The sequence below is a fragment of the Budorcas taxicolor genome, chromosome 2 (genome assembly GCF_023091745.1).
Source record: "Budorcas taxicolor isolate Tak-1 chromosome 2, Takin1.1, whole genome shotgun sequence".
NCBI classification, from domain to species: Eukaryota; Metazoa; Chordata; class Mammalia; order Artiodactyla; family Bovidae; genus Budorcas; species Budorcas taxicolor.
Window position 1 is genome coordinate 171,625,179 of NC_068911.1, and position 27,828 is coordinate 171,653,006.

At 44.7% G+C, this 27,828-nt stretch overlaps 2 protein-coding genes across 6 annotated transcripts; one reads left to right on the top strand and one right to left on the bottom strand.

Moving 5' to 3' along the window:
- The first annotated feature begins 10 nt into the window (after positions 1 to 10).
- On the top strand, positions 11 to 12,441 carry AUNIP (aurora kinase A and ninein interacting protein). Its single transcript, XM_052655693.1, has 3 exons — positions 11 to 94; positions 10,013 to 10,154; positions 11,594 to 12,441. Exons 1-3 carry the CDS (start codon positions 11 to 13, stop codon positions 12,439 to 12,441), a joined length of 1,074 nt encoding a protein of 357 aa, XP_052511653.1.
- On the bottom strand, positions 11,401 to 27,410 carry MTFR1L (mitochondrial fission regulator 1 like). 5 transcript variants are annotated; one of them, XR_008200878.1, is made up of 8 exons: positions 27,322 to 27,409; positions 24,194 to 24,337; positions 23,680 to 23,784; positions 20,805 to 20,914; positions 20,163 to 20,374; positions 18,579 to 18,900; positions 14,247 to 14,552; positions 11,401 to 11,925 (listed from the first exon to the last, which is right to left on the bottom strand). XR_008200878.1 is itself a non-coding variant. In XM_052655713.1 (7 exons), the coding sequence occupies exons 2-7, from the start codon at positions 24,206 to 24,208 to the stop codon at positions 14,447 to 14,449; spliced, it is 870 nt and encodes a 289-aa protein (XP_052511673.1). In that variant the 5' UTR covers positions 24,209 to 24,337; positions 27,350 to 27,410; the 3' UTR covers positions 12,206 to 14,446. The 5 variants fall into 5 exon arrangements, 2 of the variants coding, with proteins under 2 accessions (XP_052511673.1, XP_052511665.1); XR_008200881.1 differs by having other exon boundaries at positions 11,401 to 11,954; XR_008200877.1 differs by having other exon boundaries at positions 11,401 to 11,980.
- Positions 27,411 to 27,828: the final 418 nt, after the last annotated feature.

The following is a 27,828-nucleotide window of genomic DNA, read 5'->3' on the forward strand; positions in this document are numbered from 1 at the left end:
CTCAGCGGCCATGAGGCACAGAGACCCGGAGAAGGAGGAGGAGGCCTGCGGCGTGTGGCTGGACGCCGCGGCGCTGAAGAGGCGGAAAGCGCAGGTGAGTCGTTGCGGGGGAGAGAGGGTGGTTCGGGAGGGCCTAGGGGCCCAAAGGTGTGTGAAGAGAGGCTTTTGGGTGAACCTGGAGATGATGGAGGTAGAGTCGAGGGGCGAGAACGAACATATTTGGCAGTTGAGGGGAGAGAGGGGCTGGAGTCTGAAAAAGGCTGAAGAATGGGATTTGGGAAGAGTGGAGAGAAGAAAATGGGGTAGGAAGGCTGACAGGGAGGCTGAGTGCGGCGGCATGTGAAGAGGCTGGGACGGCGAGGTTTCGAGGTGAGGGAGAGGTTGGAGAGAAACTTCGCTTTGAGGAGCGTAATGGAGCGGACAGACTCCTTAACGTAGAATCCCTGCGGGAAGGTAGCAGAGGCTCAAGTACGCGGAGGGGTGGGTGCGTATGCAAAGGGAAGTTCTCGCCGGGAGGGTCCGCTGCCCAGAACTGGTAACTTCAGGGGGTAAAAAAATAGAAGAAAGGAAAAACAGAAAAATAGCATCCAGTGGATGTCACATACTGTAGTAAGTATTTAATATGTATTATTTGTATCATCACCTTTACGGGAGTAAGGAGACTGAGGTGAGGTTAATTAAGCCAGGTTCAACCAACTTGGAGAATTGGAAATCACACACAGGTTTGGCACATATGCAAGATTGTTAGTCATTACAAAGAAACAGAAGTATAAGATAATATTTACTGTTTATTGAGCATTTTAAGCCGGACATTGTGCTGAATATTTCCGACGAGTTATTTTGTTTGGTACAATTCTATGTAGTAGTAATATATGTAATGTATGTAGTAATATGTTTAACTTATGCGGTAAAATATCTAACATTTATAGCCTTTCCTTGTCTCAGAGGCCACAACTTTCTTGGGTATCCTTCCAGAGATAATCTGCATCTACAAGCAAATGCATAACTATTCTTTTAAATAGTAGCATCATATATATTGTTCTGCAGCTTACTTATTTCACTCACTGCATCTTAAGGACTATTTCATATGGCTCACAGAAAGCTGCTTCATTCATTTTAAGGACTACATAGCATTCTGTTATGAAATAGTATCCATTATATGCAATAATAATGTCTTAGTCAGCTGGGCTGCCATAACAGAATACCATAGATTGGGTGGCTTAAACCAACAGAATTAATTTTTTCATTGTTCTGGAGGCTGGAAGTCTGAGATCAGGGTGCCAGTATGGTTCGATTCTGGTGAGGACTTCCTGTCTTGAAAACAGCTGCCTTATTCTTGTGTCCTCAAGTGGTCGTTTCTTGGTGTGTATGTGTGTGTGTAGAGAGAGACAGAGATATATGCGTCTACTTGACCTGAAGCCCAAGAAGGCTAGTGTTGCTGAAGCAGAGTGAGGCAAACAGGAGCAGATGAGATCTAAAGAGTGTGAGAGAGCATAGGTGGCCAAATAATGTCATGTGGGTATTAGAGCCTCAACATACAAATTTTGGAGTACGATTCAGCCATCGCAAGTATATATGTGCTGTGGTTAGTTGCTCAGTCACATCCGACTCTGTGACCCCATGGAATGTAGCCCACCAGGCTCCTCTGTCCATGAGGATTCTCCAGGCAAGAATACTGGAGTGGATTGCCATGCTCTCCTCCAGGGAATCTTCCCAACCCAGGGATCAAACTCAGGTCTCCTGCATTGCAGGCAGATTCTTTACTGTGTAGGGAAGCCCGCAAGTATATATAGTATTTATGTTTACCAGTCTTTTCTTGATAAGAAGCTGTCTCTAATCTTTTGCTGTTAAAACACTTATGAAATGAAGAGTTTTATACACACATCCTTTTGTACATATGCAAATAAATCGTTTGCAGGATCAATTTCTAGAAATGAGATAACTCGTTAAAGAATGTATGTTTTTAAAATTAAGAACATGAAACATGTAACCTTGTTTAGTAAATACAAAAGTCTCTTTCTTCTATGCAGTGGTTAAAATGTAGATCACTTTAGAAATCTGAAACATATTTCCTATAGCACAGGAGTTCTTGAGAGTCTGTGTCAGCCTTATATTTTTTGTTAACTATGTTTGTTGGATTAGCAAAGTTATCTTGCTTGCTTGTCAACTTTTTTGTTCTTCTCTAGTGTGTGAATGAGTATGCCCCAAAATAGGAGTTTTATCATATTATAGCATAGATAGAATGCTATCTATCCCCACATATAGGGGAAAAGGCTAATTAATGGGTGGTAGGGAAATAAACATATTTATCAAAAATGACCAAAATGTGCAATGGGTGTTTTTTACTTCTGGAGTTAAGAATAAGCCTTTTATACTTTTAGAATAAATACATTCTTGATTTATGTGAGGTGGATGGGAAATCTGTGTACCAGTTTAATTTAGAAAGAGAAGTAGAAGAGAGCTAGGAGAGAAAAAGAATATCCCTCAGGGAAGAGGAGAATCAATATTTGTTTCTATGTCTGTAACTCTGACACTCCAAATCACACCTTTTCCTTTGATGATGTTATGATGAAAACATTTGTGTGTTGATCTGGTGCATGGCAGGAGTCCTCTCTTCAGGATCTCTAGGCCCTTTACTTTCCTCTGATTTCTGGAGGTCAGAAATGGCACCCCACTCCAGTACTCTTGCCTGGAAAATCTCATGGATGGAGGAGCCTGGTAGGTTACAGTCCATGGGGTCGAGAAGAGTCGGACACGACTGAGCGACTTCACTTTCACTTTTCACTTTCATGCACTGGAGAAGGAAATGGCAACCCACTTCAGTGTTCTTGCCTGGAGAATCCCAGGGACGGGGGAGCCTGGTGGGCTGCCGTCTCTGGGGTGGCACAGAGTCAGACAGACACGACTGAAGTGACTTAGCAGTAGCAGGACCTTATGACTGTAGTCACTGATGCCATTATTCCTAAAACTACTTTGGTATTTTATTCCTAAAGATACTTTTATAAACTTTTGTTCTTCCACTAGTTCCTGTTCCTCTGGTGTTAAGATTTCCAGCCCAAAGCAAAGTCCTAAAGATTCCCTTTTACAGGAATCCTGCTTCTTCCTAGATTAGCTATCCAATAGGCCTGAATGAGTTTTAATGTCAAGTGTCAATGAAAAATTAATAGTTAATTTAAGAAAGAAAGGGGAAATTTTATTTGGGCCAGCTTGAGGATTATAATCTGGGAGACAGTTTTTCAGAAAGCTCTGAGGACTGTTCCTCCTATAGAGGTCAAGGCAAGGTTATATAAGTTTTTGAGACAAATGGTTATATGCAAAGTAATAAATTGAGTTTACATAGGCAGGAGGAGAAGGGGATGACAGAGGATGAGATGGTTGGATGGCATCACCGACTCAATGGACATGAGTTTGAGCAAGCTCCAGGAGTTGGTGATGGACAGGGAAGCCTGGTGTGCTGCAGCTCATGGGGTTGTAGAGTCGGATACAACTGAGCAACTGAACTGATTATGAAAAGAACATCTTTTTTTGGTGTTAGTTCTAGAAGGTCTTGTAGATCTTCATAGAACTGTTCAGCTTCTTCGGCATTAGTGGTTAGGCCATAGACTTGGATTACTGTGATATTGAATGGTTGGCCTTGGAAACAAACAGAGATCATGCTATCGTTTTTGAGATTGCACCCAAGTACTGCATTTCGGACTCTTTCGTTGACTATGAGGGCTACTCCATTTCTTCTAAGAGATTCTTTTCCACAGTAGTAGATAATAATGGTCATCTGAACTGAATTTGCCCATTCCTGTCATAGCTTTTCTTCCAAGGAGCAAGTGTCTTTCAATTTCATGGCTGCAGTCACCATCTGCAGTGATTTTGGAGTCCAAGGAAATAAAATCTGTCACTGTTTCTGTTGTTTCCCTATCTATTTGCCACGAAGTGATGGGAGTGGACGCCTTGATCTTCATTTTTTTAATGTTGAGTTTTAAGCCAGCTTTTTCACTTTTCTCTTTCACCTTCATCAAGAGGCTCTTTAGTTCTCCTTCACTTTCTGCCATAAAGATGGTGTCATCTGAATATCTGAGGTTATGGATATTTTTCCCTGCAATCTTGATTCCAGCTTGTGCTTCATCCAGCTTGGCATTTCTCATGATGTACTCTGCATATAAGTTAAATAAGCAGGAGGACAGTATACAGCCTTGACGTACTCCTTTCCCAATTTGGAACCAGTCCGTTGTTCCATGTCTGGTTCTAACTGTTGCTTCTTGACCTGCATACAGGTTTCTCAGGAGGGAGGAAAGGTGGTCTGGTATTCCCATCTCTTGAAGAATTCTCCAGTTTATTGTGATCCACACAGTAAAAGGCTTTAGCGTAGTCAATGAAGCAGATGTTTTTCTGGAACTCTTGGCTTTTGCGATAATCCAACAGTTGTTGGCAATTTGATCTTTGATTCCTCTCCCTTTTCTAAATCCAGCTTGAACATCTGGAAATTCTTGGTTCATGTACTATTGAAGCCTAACTTGGAGAATTTGGAGCATTACTTTGCTAGCTTGTGAAATGAGTACAAGTGTGTGGTAGTTTGAACATTCTTTGGCATTCCCTTTCTTAGGGACTGGAATGAAAACTGACCTTTTCCAGTCCTGTGGCCACTGCTTGAGTTTTCCATATTTGCTGACATTGAGTGCAGCACTTTCACAGAATCATCTTTTAGGATATGAAATAGCTCAGCTGGAATTCCTTCACCTCCATAGCTTTGTTCGTAGTGAGGCTTCCTAAGGGCCACTTGACTTCACATTCCAGGATGTCTGTCTCTAGGTGAGTGATCACACCATCGTGGTTATCTGGGTCTAAAATGTAGTACTTGGGTACTTTTTATTGGCCATCTTTGAAAAAGACAATTACAGTTTTTTGTAGTTTTCAGCAAACTCAAAAAAATTGGAGCCATTATTTCTAAGTATATTTTCTGCCGTCTTTCACCTTGTTTTTTGGACTTCTTGTTATATGTGTGCTCTATAGACCATTACGAATTTATTCTTTTCAGTTTCTCACTCTGCTTCATTTTGGATTGTTCATATTGTTATAACTTCAGGTCCCAGTGTTTTTTTTTTTCTGTAGTCTCTATAATCTATTAAGCCCATCTAGTGAATGTTTCATAACTTCTATTTCTTTCATTATTTTCACATTTTCCTTTAAATCCTTGAGCATATTTAAAGTTTGCTAATTCTGTCATCTTATATATATATATATACATATATATATACATATACATATATACACACACACACACACACACACACACACATATACATACATATGGGCCTAACAGGTCAGCTTGCAGTTCCTGGATCTTAGTTCCCTGACCAGGGAGTGAACCCAGGTTCTCAGCAGTGAAAGGGTGAAGTCCTAACCACTAAACTGCCAGGGAATTCCCAGTCATCCCTGGTTTTTCTGAGTCTGTTTCCATTAACTGATCCCCCACTCCACCCCCACCTCCCCATTATGGGTTATTTTCCTGCATTTCACATATCTAGCAATGTTTTGTTGGGTGCTCGACCATGGTTCTACATTGCTGGGGGTCTGGATTTTGTTGTCTTTAGAGAATATTGAAATTTGTTTTGGCAGGTAGTTACTTGCTAATCACCTTGCTCTTTTTTTAAAAAAGTGTTCATTTATATTTATTTTTGGCCGTGCTAGTCTTCACTGATACATTGACTTTCCTCTAGTCGCAGAGTGGAGGCTGCTCTAGTTGCGGCTGCGGGCTTCTCCTTGCTGTGGTTTCTCCTGTGGAGCACGGGTTCTGGGGGCACAGGCTACAGTAGTTGTGCCTCCTGGGCTCTAGAGCACAGGCTCAATCAGTAGTTGCGGCGCGTGGGCTTAGCTGTTCCTTGGCATGTGGTATCTTCCTGAATCAGGAATGGAATCCAGGTCTCCTGCATTGGCAGGTGGATTCTTTACCACTGAGCCACCAGGGAAGTCCCAGTCAGCTTGTTTTTAAGCTTTGTTAGGACTAGTTGATTCAACAAACATGAACTTGGGGAAACTCTGGGCGACGGTGAGGGACGGTGCTGCAGTCCATGGGGTTGCCAAGAGTCAGACATGACTTGGTGACTGAAAAACAATAGCAGGACAGGTTTGGAATAGTTTTTGTTCTGGGGCCAGTTTAGAATTGCTAAGGGGTGATCCTTCTACTAATTCTGCTAAATGTCACTGATGTTAAAAAGGTCTTTCTAGGAAGAAATGTGTCTTTAGGTCTTTCATCCATTTTTTGATTTTTTTTTTTTTAAATTGAGCTCCATAAGCTGTTTGTGTAATTTGGAGATTGGTCTTTTGTTTGTTGCTTTGTTTGAAAATATTTTCTCCCATTCTGAGAGTTGTCTTTTCATCTTATTTATGGTTTCCTTTGCTGTGCAAAAGCTTTTAAGTTTAATTAGGTTCCATTTGTTTATTTTTGTTTTTGTTTTCATTACTCTAGGAGGTGGGTTGAAAAAGATCTTGCTGTGGTTTATGTCAGAGTATATTTCCTGTGTTTTCCTCTAAGAGTTTTATAGTGTCCGGTCATACATTTAGGTCTTTAATCCAAGTATCATATATTAACACATACCTGTAGAATCTAGAAAAATGGTACAGATGAACTTATTTCCAGGGCAGGAAAAGAGATGCAGATGCAGAGAATGGATATGTGGACATGGGGAGAAGGTGAGGGTGGGATGGGCTGGGAGATTAGGACTGGCATACATACACTACCGCGTGTGAAACGGATGGCTGATGGGAACCTTCTGTATACTACAGGGAGATCAGCTTGGTGCTCTGTGATGACCTAGATGGGTGGGATAGGGGTGTGGGTGGGAGGGAGGTCCCAGAGGGAGGAGTTATATGGCTCAAACAGTAAAGAATCTGCCTGCGGTGCAGGAGACCTGGGTTCGGTCCCTGGGTTAGGCAGATTCCCTGGAGAAGGAAACAGCCACCCACTCCAGTATTCTTGTCTGGAGAATTCCATGGACAAAGGAGCCTGGTGGGGGTCATGAAGGAGTAAATGGGGTCATGAAGAGTCAGACCCAACTGAGCGACTAACACTTTCACTCCTCACTTAGTTGTACAGCAGAAACTAACAACACTGGAAAGCAATTATACTCCAATTTTAAAAAAAGTGTTTCTTCTGTGGCTAGCGAGAACCCTCCCAGCCCTGTGTGAGCTCTAGGAATTGTTCATCTTGTGCTCCTGGCATTTTTTGTCTGACCTCGTGGGGTGGGTTTGTTTTCAGTAATGAACTGAAGGGCTCTCTATGTAGATTTCTGGATGTGCTTCTCCGTGCTGCAAATCCCAGCCACCCCATCTTTCCCCGAATTCCAGTCTCAGCCTGCTCGATTCACCAAGACTGCAGTGCTCTGCCTAGGTATCTCTCTACATACAGTGCAATCTGACAAGTGCTACCTAGGGTGATCCAGGATTCACCTTATTTCTCCTGCTTTCAGGGATCACAGTCCTGCACTGCCTGTTATCCATCATCCAAAATCAGTTGTTTCTGCATCTGATTCAGTTTTCTAGTTTTGTATGGTGGAAGGAAATACTCCATACTAATACTACAAGTCTATGAATTTTATGCCCAGGATTTTCCAAATGTTAAAATGAAGTCAACTTTGGGCTAGAATTAATAACATGGGTTCAAATTTCAGGCCTACTTCCAAATTGGTACATTGTTGTTGTTCATTTGCTAAGTTGTGTCCAGCTTTGTGACCCCATGGACTGCAGCAGGCCAGGCTTTCCTGTCCTTCACTGTCTCCTGGAGTTTGCTGAAACTCATGTCTATTGAGTTGGTGTTGCCATCCAACTCTGTCCAACCATCTCATCCTCTGTCATCCCCTTCTCCTGCCTTAAACTTTCCCAGTCAGGGTCTTTTCCAATGAGTTGGCTCTTTGCATCAGGTGGCCAAAGTATTGGAGCTTCAGCATCAGTCCTTCCAATGAATATTCAGGGTTGATTTCCTTTAGGATTGACTGGTTTGATCTCCTTGCAGTCCATGGGACTCTCGAGTATTCTCCAGCACCACAGTTTGAAAGCATCATTTCTTTGGCACTCAGCCTTCTTTGTGGTCCAATTCTTACATCCATACATGACTACTGGAAAAACCATAGCTTTGACTATATGGACCTTTGTTGGCAAAGTTGTGTCTCTGCTTTTTAATATGCTGTCTAGGTTTGTCATAGCTTTTCATCCAAGGAGCAAGTGTCTCCTTGTCAAGTGGGCCTTAGGAAGAATTACTACAAACAAAACTAGTGGAGGTGATGAAATTCCAGCTGAGCTATTTCAAATCCTAAAAGATGATGCTGTTAAACTGCTGCACTCAATATGCCAGCAAATTTGGAAAACTCAGCAGTGGCCACAGGACTGGAAAAGGTTAGTTTTCATTCCAATCCCAAAGGCAATGACAAAGAATGTTCAAACTACTGTTCAAATGTGCTTGTTTTGCATGCTAGCAAGATAATGCTCAAAATCCTTCAAGTAGCCATGAAATTAAAAGACGCTTACTCCTTGGAAGAAAAGTTATGACCAACCTAGATAGCATATTCAAAAGCAGAGACATTACTTTGCCGACTAAGGTCCGTCTAGTCAAGGCTATGGTTTTTCCAGTGGTCATGTATGGATGTGAGAGTTGGACTGTGAAGAAGGCTGAGTGCCGAAGAATTGATGCTTTTGAACTGTGGTGTTGGAGAAGACTCTCGAGAGTCCCTTGGACTGCAAGGAGATCCAACCAGTCCATTCTGAAGGAGATCAACCCTGGGATTTCTTTGGAAGGAATGATGCTAAAGCTGAAGCTCCAGTACTTTGGCCACCTCATGTGAAGAGTTGACTCATTGGAAAAGACTCTGATGCTGGGAGGGATTGGGGGCAGGAGGAGAAGGGGAAGACCAAGGATGAGATGGCTGGATGGCATCACTGACTCAATGGACGTGAGTCTGAGTGAACTCCGGGAGTTGGTGATGGACAGGGAGGCCTGGCGTGCTGCGATTCATGGGGTCGCAAAGAGTCGGACACGACTGAGCGACTGAACTGAACGCTTCAACAGTACGTGAAATTGGTACATGGATACTGGCAAATCTCATTCTGTCTTTGACTTTCACAGCAAATTTAATATAATCCTACTTTCCCTACTTTTTGGGCATTCCACAAGAAAATCAAATCACAAATAAAGGAGCATGGGATGAGTGTAAGTGTAGTGAGATTTGTGCTGCTTCATTGCTCTCCTTCTTCAGTTCAGTTCAGTCGCTCAGTCGTGTCTGACTCTTTGCGACCCCATGAATCGCAGCACGCCAGGCCTCCCTGTCCATCACCAACTCCCGGAGTTCACTCAGACTCAGGTTCATCGAGTCAGTGATGCCATCCAGCCATCTCATTCTTCTTCTTAACAGCCAACTATTATTAAATGTTGTCTATGTATGAGAATTGTGTAAGCCCTTTATATGAATTAACGCACCAAATCCTAACTGCCCTGTGGGCTTGGTACTGTTATTGTCTCCATTTCACAGATGAGAATGATACAGAGATCAAACAACTTCTAGAAGGTCATGCAGCTAATGGGCTGTGGCAAAACTGGTGTTAATTTGAGCAGCTGTGTGACTCAGGAGCCATGCTGTTAAACCACTATGTGACTATTTGAAAACTATTGAAAATGAATCAACTGCTGCTGCTGTAGAATCATAAATTATCTTTAAGTATAAAGGAGAGACTATCTTCTGTGGAATCCCTTCAACAGATCCTGTTTTTTTAGTCAGCCTGATGATTTCTACAGGGAAGCACAAAGAATGGGCTAGAATTGAATATATGATTCTTGAGGAAAAACAGACACCATCAGTATGGCAGAAAACGGTGGAAGGTGAGGTACAGCCAAAACTAGACAAGCGTTTATGCATGGAGTCCAAAAGATCTAGTGTGGTTCCAAGAGGGTAACTGGTGTTTATTGAGTCTTTCCTGTCTGAGCTGTCTTGATATTAATCGTTTCTATTATTCTTTTTCTTCCCTTCCTTAGACACATTTAATCAAGTCAAGCACCAAAATGTTAACACTCCTTCCTGGAGAGAGAAAAGCTAAAATTTCTTTTACTCAAAGAAGCTGTCCATCTGCAGGCACTCGGCAGACCAGCATTGCTTCCTTTCTCTCCTTGCAGCCAGGTATGGTGAGCACACTGAAAGCCATCAGGGTGCAAAAAGGAGGGCACTCATTTTTCCAAGCTGCAACATTTATGAGAAGTGGTGTCACTAGTGCTTTGTGTTAAACTTAGCTGACTTATTAGACGAGTTATAAAGCACAAGAAAACATCGTCTTTTGGAAAGCAATATATACGTGCTTTTACAAACATGCTTTTCTGGTTCTGTTTATCACAGTCTAAAATTAAATACTGGTATTCTTTGACAGAGCAGTGAGGAAAGGTACACTTGAGGATTGGGGGTGCAGAGGGGAGCCATTACTAAGGTATATGTATTAGTAAGGTATATGTCTTGGATTGGCCACAGTTAGTAGTCTGTATAAGATTAATTGATAATTGCTATGTCTATATGAAGCTTCTCAAATTAATCAAAGTTCAAAGGTTTTTTTTCTTAGAAAGCTTGGCATAAAGTTGGCTTGTGTCTCATTCCTTGGCAATTCTTTGTTTGCATGTTTCTCTTTGGGGACCAGCTGCCTCAGAGCAGGCTGGGGCTTACATAGCAGGATTCTTGTCAGTTGAAGGGTGCTGGGAAGAGTTCTAATTCTTGGTGCCATTCCCAGGACTGCTTTGCCTAAGCCTTCAAAATGCTTTCTCCCTACCAGAAACAAAAACTTAAAACGATCTTTTGCTTTAAGCAACGTGTGCAGATTTTTTCAAAACCACTTTCCAATTCAAAATTCTTATATATTCTATATAGTCTGTATTGAAATCTTAGAAAAAGTTGAGAACGCTTTTAAAAAACTATTTCTGTAGTATATTTCTTGGAGAAGGAAAGAAAGTTATCAGCTTTGTTTATAATTAGATCTTGGCATCATTTGTGGGGGAGTAGGAATTTCATGTTACATTTATCCTTAAGGCAGACAGGATCCATTCCACACCTGATAAAACATACAGGCTGGACACTAATAGTTTTGTCCTTTCTACTGATTGACTTAGCAAATAATTGTATCTTTATTCCATTTTCCATGAAATATTTGGGGAGCAGGAGACCTACATTCTTCAGGAGATTTCTGAGTTGGCTGGTTAATGTGATCTGTAAGACTTTACAAAAATGGTATAATATCCAGGAGTAATATTTGGCCAGCATCACTATTCAGAAGAAACTACATGTTAAATAAAAAACAAAAGCAAAACTGATCTGCCCTCCTGTGTTACACAAACCCATAATATGAAAATGTGAAGAGTAGGCTGTGGTCTGATTATATGCCATGTTTATTAGGTAGGTCAAAGCAAGCACCCATATATTTGAGAAGGGGAATATAAGAGCTGTGTTTTAGACTAGAGATTGAAAGCAGGAAGATCAAAGGTAGTATGGTAGCCAATACTGATTACAGAAAAAGCCACCTGAATCCTACTCAGGTGGAGTTTTCCTGCAGAATAAAATTTGTTCATCTGTTTTACTAGGAAAGACAAACGGTGCTGACCAGAGGAGTGTTTCATCTCATACAGAAAGTTGGACCAACAAAGAGTCTAAGGAAGACGCAGCCCAGCTGGAACATCTGACCCAGGGCTTGCAGGATGACTTCACAGCACCCCCTTTAGCCACTTCAACCCCTGCAGACGTCCAGGAAGCTAGACTTTCTCCTCAGTCTCTGAAGGCTTCTTGCCACCATGGAATAGGAACCCCATACTTGACTGTGCCGTCTTTGTTCCGGCCTGATACCTCAGTCTGTGCTGGAGAGAGTAAGGCCTCACTGGCTTGCTCCTTCACCCAAGACCTGGAGAGTTCTTGCTTGCTGGACCAAAAAGAGGGAGAGGATTCTTCCTGTGAAAGGGAATGGCTTCATGGATCTAAGAAAAATAATTATCAGAGTGTGGAGAGACACAGTAAAACAACTGGGCACAAGGGCCATCAGCTCTTGGATAAGACTAACTGGGAAAATGTGTCTGCCAAAAGCAACAGGCAGGCCCCTGTCCTTCAAACATACAAGGATTCCCAGCACAGAGCAAACACGAAAGCAGTGAAACAAAGCTCTTGCCCTATTCCTGAGTTTTCCTGGGACAGTGAAAGGAATGACAAGGACTCCTGGAGTCAGCTTTTCACCGAGGATTCTCAGGGCCAGCGGGTCATTGCCCACAACTCTAGAGCTCCTTTCCGAGATGTAACCAATGACCAAAATCAGGGCTATGGGCAGGTTCCTAATAGCCTTTGGGCTCAGTGCCAGGACAGGACCACCCAGTTCAATCTGCAGCCTGATTTGCTGTTTACCCAGGACTCTGAAGGTAATCAAGTTATCAGGCACCAAGCCTAAATGTCTTTGTGAGGGTTTGGGTGGTGCTAAAAGTACCTAGAAATGACATATAAGAAAACATCTTCAAGGGGTATGTTTGAGTAGGGGAATGGAAGATTTTTGTTTTAGAAAGGTCATTCAGGAGAATGATCTTTGGTGGGAGGGAAGCATGGGATGAAGCTGTTGTTACTGACCATTTTCTTAAGTGTCAATAAAGCAGATGGTACCACTTGTTGACAGTGTGATTGGCTTCATGTCTTGCCCTGAGGATGAGGTGGCTGGTGAATTCCCTGCATGAGTTGTGGTGAGCACTGAAGGGGCAGGGCAGGTACTCATCCCTCCACTAGAGCCCGCTACACAGCCTGCACAGAGGGACCTCTTTGCCCTTTTAGATGCTTCTGACTTGGAAGCTGCTGCTTATGGATATGTGTTTTTCTAATCTTTGGCTGTAATTTTACCCATTCAACCTAAGCTTGTCACCATTATTCTTGACTTTTTTGAGTGATGAGGCAATTCTCCCAGACCCAGGCATACAGGGGCAGGGAGGATAGACAGAAGTAGAATGATTAAGTAGTTTTTTTATTTTATTTTTGTGGTAACTTTACAGCATTTTAAGGTTATATATGTTTAAACATCTCCCTGAAAAGGGCTGACTTATAATGATCTAAACGTGACTGTATCATTCTTCTACTATAAGGTGGGAGAGAACTCCCTTTGTAAAACTATGAATCCAAATAAATGACTGTTTACAAAGCTGGCTCTGATGGTAACTAAAACATTACCAATTTCGTTTTTTTGAAAAAGCAATGTTCCGTCACTGCCATGGGTCTGATCTGAACACGAATCCAATCTGATTTGTGTTCTATTCAAGACATCATCCACCGGGCAGCAGTTTCCCATGTTGCAGGTGTGGTACGTAGGAGGCTTAAAAATAAGCCTCTAGGGGCAAGCGTGCAAGTTATAGGATGGACTGGCTTTAAGAAGTGTTTCTAAAGGGAACAAGAAGCTCCCTAGGGAAGAAGCTTCCTCCTATAAAGGCAGGAACCTGTTTACAAAAGCTCATATACCTTGAAATTAATAGGAATTCTATACCTGTGGGGGATACTGGGTGGTCACAACTCAAGAGATGGACACAACCAACGCAGTATCTCTCCAGATCCTTCCTTTAATGTCAGGTAATGCTTCAACCCAAACACAGGATACATACTGTAATGAAAAGGACCTGAGGGCATCTGAGTCATGCATGGTATAGTAAGTACAAACCTTGGCCCCACGCAAAGGAGCAGTCAAGGGCCTGGAAGATTCACCTCTTCATTTCTCTTCCCTGCTGGGCTTAAAGTCCATGGAAGAGAAAGAGCTTTCAATCAGTGGAACCAATGAGGCGTCAGGGCCTTGGAGGGTAGATTTGGTTGTACAGTATTACAAAATATATTTAAGAAAAAAACAGCCCAGGCCTCCCAGCAGTATCCCAAGCCTCGGTGGGTCCAGTGGCCCAACCTCTACATGTAAGTGTTAAGACAGGGAAGGGGGAGAGAATGATTGCTGGGCATTGGTGTCAGTTCATGATGGAGCAGCATAAGATTTTCCCTGCCCTGTGAACGTGCACATACATTTATAGCCCCCTCCCCTCAGCCCTGCTCTGCTGCAAGGAAGCGGCTGAGAGTGAGTGACAGCTGGGCACAAAAAGTGTTCGGTGAGACCAGTTACGGGGTCTAGTGCAGTGAAGTCAGTCTTTCATTTAGGACTTACTTTCACACAAGAGAAAGAAAAACCAGAAAGTTGTATCTCACCCTTTAAATTGAGACATTTCCAATGTATATAATTACCTGTGTCTCAGCTCAAAACAGTCCTTTAGCTTCTTAGGTTTGAGTATGGAAAACATAATGCAGCTCTTCTTAGTCCAAGCTCTAGCTTTCAGCAAGACTGTTGCAGATTTTTAACTGATGGGCAGAAACATCTGCGGTGAGGAAGGCAGCTACTGAAGGAATTCCAGGAGCGTGAGACTGAGTTGCAGAGCTGAGTGATATCAGTTCCCTTTTCTACTGATATCTTCTTCCTTCAGAGCAAACTTCCTCCTTAGGACTTCAGAGATAAGAACAGCAGGATCTTCCTCCTTCAGTGAACTCCGGCTCCTAGAAATAGAATAATAGCTTGTTTATTGAGTACTTTGGTTTTTCCAGTAGTCATGTATGGATGTGAGAGTTGGACTATAAAGAAAGCTGAGTGCCGAAGAATTGATGCTTTTGAACTGTGGTGTTGGAGAAGACTCTTGAGAGTCCCTTGGACTGCAAGGAGATCCAACCAGTCCATCCTAAAGGAGATCAGTCCTGAGTGTTCATTGGAAGGACTGATGTTGAAGCTGAAACTCCAATACTTTGGCCACCTGATGTGAAGAGCTGACTCATTTGAAAAGACCCTGATGCTGGGAAAGATTGAGGGCAGGAGAAGGGGACGACAGAGGATGAAATGGTTGGATGGCATCACCGACTCAATGTACATAAGTTTGGGTCAATTCTGGGAGTTGGTGATGGAAAGGGAGGCCTGGCATGCTGCAGTCCATGTGGTCGCAAAGAGTTGGACACGACTGAGTGACTGAAATGACTGAGTACTTATTCTGTCCTGAGAAGTGTTTTGTGTGTTGGAATACAATCTTATTCCTCACAACACTCTTATGAGGTAGAAGCTATTACAACCTTTTTTTACCAATGAGGAGATTGAAGCACAGCAATGTTATGACTATGCCCAAAGTCATTAGTAAGCGAAGAGGCCAGAGTTTAAAACCAAGCTTGCAGATCTCATCTTTTAATTAGACATAGTTTTACTATTCCCTGCAATGGCTATAAAATGTGGGCAAAGGACCATTAACCTGTTGGTATTGGCCTGTCGTGGCTAAGCTTCTGATCCCACCTTCTGGCTCTATCTTATAAGCAATCCAGAATTTACAGTTAAATGTTCACATTATAAGGGACCCATGGGAGCAAAACCAGTTCCAGATTAGGGTAGGTTCAAATTACCTGATAACCTCAGGTATCTTCCGAAAGTAGTTGCTTGAAATCCTAGTGAACTTACATATATACATCCTCATGAAGGCATTTTATTGGTCATATAAGGGCTAAGATTATTATTAAACCTTGAAAACCAAACCAAGAGGAACTGCCTTCAGTCTGTCACATTTCTGAACCTTGAGGACAGGACTACTTTCCCATTCTTACTCATCAACCCAGCTCCTTCTATCAACAAAGGAGAAAAGATCCTAGGGCATGAGTGAGAAGAAGGGCTTAGCAGTAGGGGATCACAGATCTAATTGGTACAAGAGGCAAGTGTAGGAAAGTTGGAGAGTCAATCTATAAAATACTGATCAGAAGAAGAAAGCAGCAGCAGCTGAATTTGGAAATGCTGGAAATCAAAGAACTGGGGGGTCTGTGTGACCAGCCTGACTAGGAACAGGTAGTAGGATCCACTACCAGCACCCTTGTCTAGTTTTCAGAAGAAAATGGGACCAGAAAACAAAAAGGGATCTTGTGTGAGGCGAGTCACCGTCCCTTTAAGAGTAACTTTATCGTTCCAGGAGGCAGCCCTCAGCTCCCCAGCCCTGAAAACAGCTTTTTTTTTTTAAGGCAAAATAATTTTTAATGGCATAAATGAATAAGCAAACAATGTACAACGTCTGAGCCTTAGTTAACTCATGTGTAGCTACAGATTGATTAATCTGTAGGTTCACAGATGGGTTCTGTAACTAGGACACTTAACAAAGGATAATTCTGAAATGTAAGATTTTTACACGTCTGCAGATACTGGCTTATTTGCATCCACCCAACAATTTTTCTTTATTATTGAAGGATAATTGCTTTACACAATTTTGCTGTTTTCTGTCAAACCACAACATGCATCAGCCATAGGTATACATATATCCCCTCTCTTCTGAACCTTCCCACATTTCTCTCCCTACCCCACCCCTCTAGGTTGATATAGAGCCCCTGTTTGAGTTTCCTGAGCCATATAGCAAATTCCCATTGGCTATCTATTTTACGGCAATGTAAGTTTCCATGTTACTCTTTCCATACATCTCACCCTCTCCTCCCCTCTCCCCATGTCCATAAGTCTGTTCTCTATGTCTGTTTCTCCACTGCTGCCCTATAGATAATTCTTCAGGACCATTTTTCTAGATTCCATATATATGTGTTAGAATATGGTATTTATCTTTCTCTTTCTGACTCACTTCACTCTGTATAATAGGTTCTAGGTTCATCCATCCACCTCATTACAACTGACTCAAACGTGTTCTTTTATGGCTAATATTCCATTGTGTGTATGTACCACAACTTCTTTATCCATTCATCTTCAATGGACATCTAGGTTGCTTCCATGTTCTATCTATTGTAAATAGTGCTGCAATGAACAATGGTATACATGTGTCTCTTTCAATTTTGGTTTCCTCAGGGTATATGCCTAGGAGTGGGATTGCTGGGTCATATGGTAGTTTTATTCCTAGTTTTTTAAGGAATCTCCATACCGTCTTCCATAGTGCTGTATTAATTTACATTGCCACCAACAGTGCAAGAGTGTTCCCTTTTCTCCACACCCTCTCCAGCATTTTTTGTTTGTAGACTTTGATGAGGGCCATTCTGACTGATGTGAGGTGATATCTCGTATTTTTGATTTGCATTTCTCTAATAATGAGCAATGTTGAGCATCTTTTCATGTGTTTGTTAGCCATCTGTATGTCTTCTTTGGAGAAATGTCTGTTCTAGGTCTTTCCCCTACTTTTTGATTGGGTTGTTTGTTTTTCTGGCACTGAGCTGTATGAGCTGTTTGTATGTTTTAGAAATTGATCCTTTGTCAGTTGTTTCATTTGCTATTATTTTCTCCCATTCTGAGGGTTGTCTTTGCACCTTGCTTATAGTCTCCTTTGCTGTGCAAAAGCTTTTAAGTTTAATCATGTCCCACTTGTTTACTTTTGTTTTTATTTCCATTACTCTAGGAGGTGGGTCATAGAGAATCTTGCTTTGATTTCTGTCATCGAGTGTTCTGCTTATTTTCCTCTAATAAGAGTTTTTTAGTTTCTAGTCTTACATTTAGGTCTTTAATCTATTTTGAGTTTATCTTTGTGTATGGTGTTAGGAGGTGTTCTAATTTCATTCTTTTACATATAGCTGTCCAGTTTTCCCAGCATCATTTATTGAAGAGGCTGAAAACAGCTTTTTAACGGCATTAAAAAATACAGCTGCACACCTGGCCTCTGGACTTTGAGGTTAAGATGTCAAATATTTCAATGTCCAGGAATCTACATTTAAATAAACACTTCTGGTATGTCCCATGCAGCAGAGAAACACTGCAAGCAGGTGACTCTCAGGCTGGAGCTCTAGGGCTTCTCTGCTAGACGAGTTTCTTATGGTAGGTATTTTCCAGATCCCCTCACACTCCCATCAGAAACACCTAGTGTTCTGCTTTGGTAAGTTTAAGGTGCATTTTGAACAAACCCAAGCAATTCTGATAGGCAGCCAGAGTTAGGCACTAGGCATCTCAAAAGCTTTGTTCGTAAATCTGTGTTTCCAGGGTTGGTCTGAATAATGGACCACTGTTTAAAGGGAATTCTCCTTCCACCAAGTCTACTTTTTTGAGATACTAAAATAACTGTTATGCAACTGTACTTTGAAGGATGGGGCACAGGGACACATTACTAGCAGTATGAGAACCAAAGTGGTGAAGCCTCACTGGAGGACAGAAGCTGGATTAGATGAACCTTCTTATTAAACCTCCTGTTTAGTAACATTTCCTTGGGTTAGACCACCCCAACCAAATGTAAAGTGTTCCTCTTTTTTCAAACTGGGGTCCCCAGGCACTAGCAAGCGGGCAGCAAGCTTTGTGAATGAAATTACACATTGCTACTAATGAGGATTTACTATGTCAGTATTTACTTTCTATTGGATAATTGGCCACAGGCAACTTAAACAGTAAATAGACCAGCATAGGGGATTCAGTGGCTAAGACTCTGAGGTCCCAATGCAGGGGGCCTGGGTCCAATCCCTGGTCAGGGAACTAGATCCCACATATCACAACGAAGGTCCCATATCCCGAGTGGAATAATGAAGACCCAGCACAGCCCCCTCTGCCCGCCCCCCAAAATGATCACCATAAGCTCCTTAACGTATACTTACAGGTCTTGGCTCTGCTTCATCCGGTGGAAGTCCTTTAGGATGCCCATCATATCTGCAAAGCTGCTGGCCTTGGACAGAGAGACGCAGTCATCCTCTTCAGATGAGCTGCAGGTAGCTTTGTGTTCTGGTCTGCAACATTCAGGGCTGGCAGAACAAAGCAGGGGGACTGATGGAAGCTCAGGGACCTCTATCTCGGTCTCCTCGGTGATGTCACTAATGACAAAGGAAGTTGTAGAGTGGAATGAGGATCCAAAACAAGGTAAGGGAGAAGAGACATTTGAACTTCCTGGAGATAAGAAATCTGGCGTTAAAGAAGCCGAAGCTGAAAGAGAAAACAATAGGCATGGATGGACACGGGGGCTAAAATACAGCAGTTACATCCCCCCACAAGCACTGCCTACCAAATATTCATTTCCTGGGCTGACACTGTGACATTCTGGGTTCCTCCAACTACCTTCCCCTCTCAGGATCTCAAGAAGATGCAGCAGTACTACGCTTTTCCAGTGTTCAGAAGGGCAGAAAGACCCACCCCATAAAGGCCTTGCTTCCTAAAAGCTCCCATTTTGCAGTGGGCAATGGAAGGACAGCACTTTTTAGACTGAAGCAATAGTGTAGAACCATGGCCTGAATTTGTTCTTTTCTCTAACTAGGCCAGTGCTTCTGACTGTGCTCCTTTAAATGCAGCTATCTGTGACTAGAAGAACTGTTCGACAGCCAAAAACCAGAATGGTGATAGTTCTCCCAGTTCCCAAATTTTAATGGAGAGAATTTCCTCAATTTCTAAGTTTCTAGGGAATATTTTTGGATTTTTCCTAAACTACTTCAGCATGTCTCCTGGATGATTAAAAAAAAATGTAGCAAACAACTATATATGGAAAATTCAAGTCCATTTTCTCTATAAAACTGCCACATGAGGGAATTAAATACATAAAAATTTCAGAGAGAAAACCGTGATTTTCACATGTTCTACCAACTGACAAGGTTTGGGAGCTATAACTTTGAGTCAATGAATAGGAAAAAAGTGAGAATGGGAGGAATATGAGGGTTAAACACGGAGCATCCTGGGAGAGATCCACCTGTTGGTATTTCCTACATCTGGTCAGCCCATCCATTCCCAGTGATTTTCCCTTAACTGCAGACAGAAAGGCTGAGGGATGGAGAGATGGTCTCTGGTAGAAAGTCAGAATGCAAGGAAACGGAAAATATGCTTACAAAGGGGGATATCTCTCAGTGGTAGGGAACACTTATTTCTCATATTGAAAAGGAAAGCCAGAAGCTCATGGAGCACTCATGGAAGACATGATCTTAAAAGACATTTGGAAGAGAGTTGGTTTTTGTGGCTGAGGGAGGGAATCTGCCTGGGGCCCCAGATTAAGTGAAGATTTTGTTCCTAACCCAACCAGTCTGCCCCAAATGGCTGACAGAAACCATCCAAAAGTTATACAGGCTAGCCAGGCTTTAGGGCAGTCCCAGAGCCCTAGACTCCAGTACCCCCGAATCAAGGACCATTCGTATCCCTATCCTGTCCAAAAGCTAAGCAAAAACAAACAGCCTGCTATTTGGTCCTGGCTCAGGGGCTCCTACCTGCATCAGCTGCCACTATTTTGGCAATCTGGCTGCGCAGGTGGCTCAGCTCATCCTGCAACTCAGTGGTGCGGCTGAGGGCTGGCAGGGCTGGCTTCTTCAGGGCCAGGAGCCTCTCCTCCGACCCACGCAGGTTGGGCACTGAGGCATTGCGCTGCATGACGATCAGAGGGCTGGGCTTCCAGGTGTGCCTCAGGGGGCGTGTATCGCTCCTGGACCAGGGAGAGAAAAGTGTCAGAGACATGGGCCACTGCACTGCTTCCAAAATTCCATCATACACTCCTGCAAGAGATATATAGCCAGACTTCCCCGGTGGTCCAGTGATTAAGAATCTGCCTGCCAATGCAGGGAACAGGGTTGTACCCCCATCTGGGAAGATTCCTCATGCTGCAGGGCAACTGAACTGTGTGCCACAGCTACTGAAGTCCATGCCCCTAGAGCCAATGCTCCGCAATAAGAGAAGCCACTGTAATGAGAAGCCTGCGCACAGCAACCAAGTGCAGCCAAAAATTAAATAAACAAAGGAGGTTAATCTCCTTACTCTTAAAAAATAAAAGTAACACAGCCAGGTTCTACTCTCACTCCTGTTGCCCTCCATCTCACTCTTTCATTCCCCAGTCGGCAGGCTACTGCCTCAGCTACCTGACCCGGGCATAAGTCTCCTCTTCATCTGCAGCAATCCAGGCGATGTCAGCCAGGGTAGGAACTGGGGGCACATCCCTCAGACACAGGTCAGAGATGTTGGGCAGGGTCTGTGGGGAAGGAAAATTCATTAACATTTACTGCCATCGTGATGAGACAACTGGAAACTGGGCAAAATACATAGGGGAACATCTAATCCAGCACTGGGTGTAGGGAAGACTTCCTAAAGGAGGTCCCAGTTGGAGGCAGTTTGAATAAGAGGCCAGAAGAAAGAGTCTGTGAAATTACAAATAATTCAGCATGGCTGAAACAGGAAGGATAGAGTGGTGGGGAGTTGGGAGAGACTGGGAAGTGAATTAGGAGCTTTGAAATAATGAGCCATTGAAAGGTCAAGTAAGTAAGGATTAGATGTGAGGTTTTAAAAGATTAGTCTGGCTACGGTTTGGAGCGTGGATGGGAAGGTGGAGAGCAATCAGAAGATTTTATTGGAAAAAAAGAGTCACACTCATTTGAGTCTTACCTGTCATGGCTTTTAAGCTATAACTGCAGAAGTAAGTAGCTGTAATGGAGACCGGTATGGCCCAGAGCCTAAAATATTCACTATCTGGTCCTCTGCTGACCCCTGGCTAGAGCAAAGAAGTCTTCAGTAGGACTGGCAAGAGTTACTTTTTAACAGAGATGCCCACTGTCTAGCCTTCTGGTTGTGAGAATACAGGTGCAAGGACATGGACAATCTGTTATATCAACAGGAAATTTCTCCTGGCAAGCTCTTTACAACACCTTTGTAGCATACTGGGATCTACATGTTATAGCAACACTGTTAGAAACAAAGTTGATAATTTGACTATTTAGATTTAAATTTTAAAAAATAGCTAATTAGACAAAAGGAATCATAATGTAATTCCTTAAAATAGCTCCTCCACCCAAATGAACAACTAGGGAACAGGGAGATTGAGTGACACCATGTTAAATGAAAAATTAGGAAGGTTCAATTATATTCTGACTGTTTACAACAAAGAAAAATACATGCTCAGAAAAAGACAGGAAAGAACTAAAACATGTCTCATGACTATGTGATTACAGGCAACTTGTTTCCCTTTCTTTTTTCATAATTTAATATTTTCATATGGGTAAATTAAAAAATAAATCAGTAAGATTCCCTTAAAAATATTTAAGGTAATCAATTTACAGCAAATCTAGAGGCAGTTTCTCAAAAATGCACCTATATATGAGTTAAATTCAGATGCTTCTGCTATAGACTGTTCCGTAGGTAGATCTGGAACTGATAGGTCTGACTTTTTGATAGGGAATCTGGGTCTCACAGAAGTGAAGTGATGCTCCAAGGTTACAAACGAGCTAATGACGCAGGAGTTAATGCTAAGATGGGCCATTTAGGGGACGCCTCCATTTGCTTTCCTTGATTAGCCAGAGGGCTCCTCTGCTATTGGCAATTAAATGAGTTAACAAATATAAAGTACTTAGCACAGTGCCTGGCACACAGTGTGGGCTCCATAAATGTAGCTGGTATTACTACTTCTGCTCTGTGGGAGCCTGTGCCCTTGATCACCTCTGCCCAGCAGCATCCAGCCAAAGGACTGGAGAGGCTATAGTCAAATGTGGGGGCAACCATGACTGACTCATGCTTCCGAGCTGTCCTTCCCTTTGTTCCTGATGCTTGAGGCAGCCAGGGCCACATTCAGCCCTAGGCAATAACCGGCAATCTGGGTCAAGAGACAGCACCCTGCACCGAACCCCAAACCCATTCCAATTCAGACTCCAGATAAGCTCCTACACAGTTTGCAGCTCAGCATCCGATATACAAACTCAGCTCCTTCATTTGTTTCGCCCCAGGCCTACATCTTTTCAGGCACATATTTCTGTCTCCTTTGTGTAGGCAGAAAGCTGAAGTAGTTCTTTTGTGTTCCAGCTCCCCAAAGGCACAGACCTTAAGCATCTAACTTGGAGCTGATGCTTAACCATTAGTTCTTACAGAGTGGCAGCTAGGACCAATAAATGCTACTTAGCTTTCCACTGCACAAGGGAGTCTTACTATAGAGTGAATGCTAAAGGCCCCCTGGGCACAGAGGTGAGACTGAAATAGCCCAGTAAAGGAACGGCTAAACTTGGCTAGAAAAGAGGGGATGAGGAATAAAGACATCAGGGAAATACTGTAAATAGGTAGCTAAGCAGGGCAAGCCTTAGGGCTGGTGAAGAAAAGCAGTTTAAGTGCTAGTCGCTCAGTTGTGTCCGACTTTTTGCAACCCCATGGACTGTAGCCCATCAGGCTCCTCTGTCCATGGGATTTCCCATGCAAGAATACTGGGTGCCATTTCCTTCTCCAGGGATATTCCTGACCCAGGGATCAAACCTGGGTGCCTTGTGGTGCAGGTAGATTCTCTACTGTCTGAGCCACCAGGGAAGCCCTGAGTGACAACACCATATTAAAAGAAAAGCAGAGTTCATCTCAAAATCACACACAGCACTCAGTGTTCTGTGAGGGGACCTGCCAGGGTTGTAGGCACACACCTCAGAGCACAGACACAGCTAGTCTGGAGATCCAGTTCAGCAGGGGCCTTTGGCCTACTCTGACACACTGGATTGCTGGAGCCTGATGAAATTTGAGTTGCTTAGCAGAGGCATCAAAGATGCAATATGATTAATTTATGAGCAGATTGGAAGCTTGACTTGTGGTCACAGGTTTGTGTGCAATCAGGAAGCCACAGTGACCAGGATACATTAAAAGCAGTTAAATTCTTTTTGAAAAATGCAGATGTGATCAGGAAGGCAGGCTGTCTTGGCAACGCCAAGGAGTCTGGGCCACAGAAGCAGCAGCACTCCCCGTACACTCTGGGCCACTATTTTCCAGCTCACTTACCTCAAAGGATGCCCGGGGACATGGCTTCAGGGGCAAGTTGGTCCCAATTCTCCTCACTACACTTCGAGCAGCGCCATGCGGCTTATTTTGCCAGATTGGGATGGTCTAAAGCACAGAGAGACAGCCACAACCTCAGAAAAAATCCAACTTCTGTCCCCATCCTCTCCCCTACCTTCCCTTTAGCAGCAGTCAACCTTCACTTTGGCCAGATACGTAAGAGGACACCTGCTGCTGCTGAGGCACAGTAAATGCTGGGAGGATCCAGAGAAAAGGGTGAGGAATTAGTGGCCCTCCCTTCCCACTACACAGAGTGATGGAAACACACTGACCCTCTAACTGCTCCAATATCATATTTGGTTCTGCCTGGAGGGAGGGGATGGAAGGCAGGACCCTTCAATCCCAAGCCTGGGTTGGGGAAGAGTTAACTTGAGGATCTCAGAACTTCCTATAGAACTTTAGCAGGTCTAGTACTTAATCTTCCCCACTACACCCTTGCCTTGGGAACGCCCCTTACCACATTGGCTTCCATTCCTGACGTTTCAACTGGCTCCTGCACTTGAAGGACAAGGCAGCCACCGGGCAGCGCTAGAGGCTTGGGGAGGCAGGGAGTGTGACGCCTTCATATCAGGCCATCTCAAGGAACACCAGACTTCTCTTCCTGTGAAACAATCCCCACAGGAGACTCAGTGGCTACCACACAAGCCCACACAAGTCACTCAGTCGTGTTCAACTCTTTGCGACCCCATGGACTGTAGCCCACCAGGCTGCTCTGTCCATGGGATTCTCCAGGCAAGAATACTGGAGTGGGTAGCCAGTCCCTTCTCCAGGGAATCTTCCCAACCCAGGGCTCAAACCCAGGTCTCCCACATTGCAGGCAGATTCTTTACCATCTGAGCCACCAGGGAAGCCCATGACTAACAGTGAGGCTTCTCTGACGTATCACAGGGGAAGAAAACCAGCCAAAGAGGCTGTGCTCACCCAACCATGGCTTCTACAAATCCAGACCGTTAGAGGTTACTTTCAGATGCACCATGTGAGCTTGGCCAAAGCTGGGAGCCTTCCTGAGTCCTTAGGTTTCCTGAGGCAAAACTTCTAAAGAATATATATGTATAACTGAATCACTGTGCTGTATACCCGAAAGAAACATGACGTTGTAAATGAACTATACTTCAATTAAAAATTTTTTTTAAGTTGGTAAGATAAAAACAAACTTCGATGTAAATAGAACTGTTTGGTAGATAAAAAAGCTCATGGGAAAGGCAGAGTGTAAGGTGCCATCCAAGTCCAACATTCATTCCTGAGGATAAGATGTAAAAAGTCCAGCATGTGCCACCCAGCCTAGCTCTGCTGGGCCCCTACACCAGGCAGATATGAGTGAAACAGACAACGGGAGAAAGAAGCCAGTCTGGCCAAATTCAGTCTACCGGGTACTGGAGAAGAGCCAAAACTTTTTATCCTGGCTCAGCCTTCAACTGGCTTAATAGCCTTAGGCAACTTACTTAATCTTTCAGAATGTAGTTTCTCTTATCAGTAAGAAGATAGGAAGAGCTGCCACTCAGGGATACCAAGAAGGTCAATCAGTGAAGTAAGATTTTAAAGTACTTAATGAACTGTTGAAACAAGACACAGATGGGCGGATTCCTCATAGCTGCCCTTGCATGGTGAGCAGTTGCAGTCAATGAACTCATTCAGTCCCTTGTTCATCAAACACTTAATACTCGCTCTGTGCCAGGACCTATGCTGGGCACTGTAGGGGCTATGGAAAGAGTAAGACACAGCTATGCTCTCAAGGAACTCATAATCTAGAAGAGAGACAGGACTCAAATACCTAATTCTACCAGAGGCTGAATATCATTGTCTAAGAAAGGCACATTAGGCAGCTGGCCAGGTGAGTTGAGTTCCCTGGCCCCAAGGCCCCATAGTGAGTTCAGAGGAGCTAAGAAGGGAAAGAAAACAGCAACATTAACACAGGTCTAGGAAAAGAAGGTGAAGAGATGTGTAAAGAACAGAGTATGGTCAGGCCATAAAGGTGGGGGGGGGGGGGGGTCGCATGTCAGGTAATGGTCAGGTCTCCAGGGCTGGGAATGTTCTAGGTAAGGAGTCAGTGCAGAGCCAAGGGCAGCCTCTGAAAAGGGGATAGGCTGGACTAACCAGCTCTTTCCAGAAACCTCCCTTGGAGGGTCTCTCTTCACCTCTAAGAGAGGAGGTATTTACTCTGCGATACATGAGGAAAGGAAGCTAGAAAAGAGGGACTGCTTTAAGGTCACTTAGTGGCCATGGCAGTAGAAAGCACCCAAGTCTGGTCCAGATCCTCCTGCCTCCAACCTGGGTTCCATCTTCTCAGCAAAGTTCAAGACTTTTTATAAGTCCTTCGGTGTGCCAGGCTCTGTGCTAAGTGTCAGTGCCTGCCACAAGCTCCACACAACAGTGCTTCCCTGTGTTTCTCACTTCAGTCACTGCAGCCACTACCTCTCCAAACTTACCTCCAAACTCGGTTGGGCCTAACCCTCACGTGGCAGCCAGAGGCCTCTTTTCAGAACACATTGGGAATAGATCTCTGCCAAGCTTCAACCCCTCATGCTTGCTAGAGCAAAGAAGATAACACCAAGCCTCTTCAGCATGGCCAGCAGGTCCTCCCTGTCTTTCTCTCCCAGCCGACAAGGCCTCTCCACTCTGGTCCCTGCATGCTTCACCGCCACACCCGCCTTCCCCTGCCCTCCACCCACACTGGCCTTGCAGCCCCTCAACGGCCCTGTCTACTCTATTCCCTCTGCTAGAAACCCTACCAGCCTCTTCACCAAGCTCATCCTCAATTACCCCTGGAGCTCAGCTGAAGCATTGCCTGCCCTTCCCGGACCGGCGTCCCGCGTTTCCTCCGGAGCAGCAGTAACCAGATAACGGTGTAGCTTGTGCAGTTTGTCCGAAGGGCGGGGCTTCCAGGTGCAGCCCTGAGCCCGCTCCGTACCCGGCAGGCACTCGAGCATTTGTTAAGAAACGAACCAACGAGAACGCCGACTTAGCCTTGAACCCTGCACAAGTGTCTGCTTAGAAGACTCCCCACGGCTCGCTGGCCGTGCGCCTGGTTCCCACCACCTCCGAACCCGCACTGCCCTTTCCGGGTCTGCTGTCCCGGTGTTTTTACACACGGTCTCCCAGCGCCTCCCGAGCGGGGCCCGGCCGCATCATCCCGGTCCCCGCCGAGGCCGCTGCGCTCAGCGCCGTTCTCTGCCGGGGGAGGGGGAGCCGCCGCGGGGGCCTTTGTCCAGGACACGCCTCCCTTCCCCCCGCAACAGCCCGACCAGACGGGGTCAAGGTCGGCCAAGTTCTCGCCTCGGCTCGGGAGTGGGGGGGCGCCCATGAACTCAAAGGCCCGGCGCCGGGTCCCGGAGGAAGCGAGGAGGCGGCCGAAACGAGAAGCCTCTGGTGCGGCTGGGTGACTCGGGCGAGCAACTGCCCCCCGGGGACTCAGTTTCCCCTCAGCCGAGTGTGGCGGACAACACGAGTTCCCCCGAAAACCGGCGCGGGCCCAGCAGCCTTGGGCAGCGCACGGCGCCCGGCACTCGGCCGCGCGACACGCCGGGCCGGACGGCCGCGCTCCCGCTCGCGTTCCCGCTCTGAGGCGGCACTCGGACCTAGTCTCACCTCAGACTGCGGCTCCGGATTCACTCACCTCACGGCCCCTCCTACCACAGCGGGCCGCCCAGCTTCACTCGCCCTCACTTCCGCTGACCCACCCCCCGGAAGCGATCCCTTGCAGCTGCGCGCCGAGCCGCGGCCGCGCGCGTCTTCCGGAAGCGGACCCTGCTGGGGGTGGGGCGAGAGAGGATCCTGCGGGGCCGAGGCGGGGCGGTAGAGGGGATACGCCTACCATAGGCCACGCCCCCTGGGGAAAAAGTTGATGGTGCCGGGAAACCCGAGGTCAACCGGCTCTTTACCGCTCTCGTCGCTTAGTCCCAATCCAACCTTTGGGAGGGATCTGTGTTGCTATTCCGCCTCCAAATTGATCGGTGTCTGCTGTCCCCACCTCGATTACAAACTTCAGAAGCTTCGCGCCGGCGTTCAAGGCTCCAGGCTTAGTGCTTGCCCGACCTCATCTCACTCTGGTTCCTTCAATTTATTTTTATTTTTTGTAAATGAATTTATTTAATT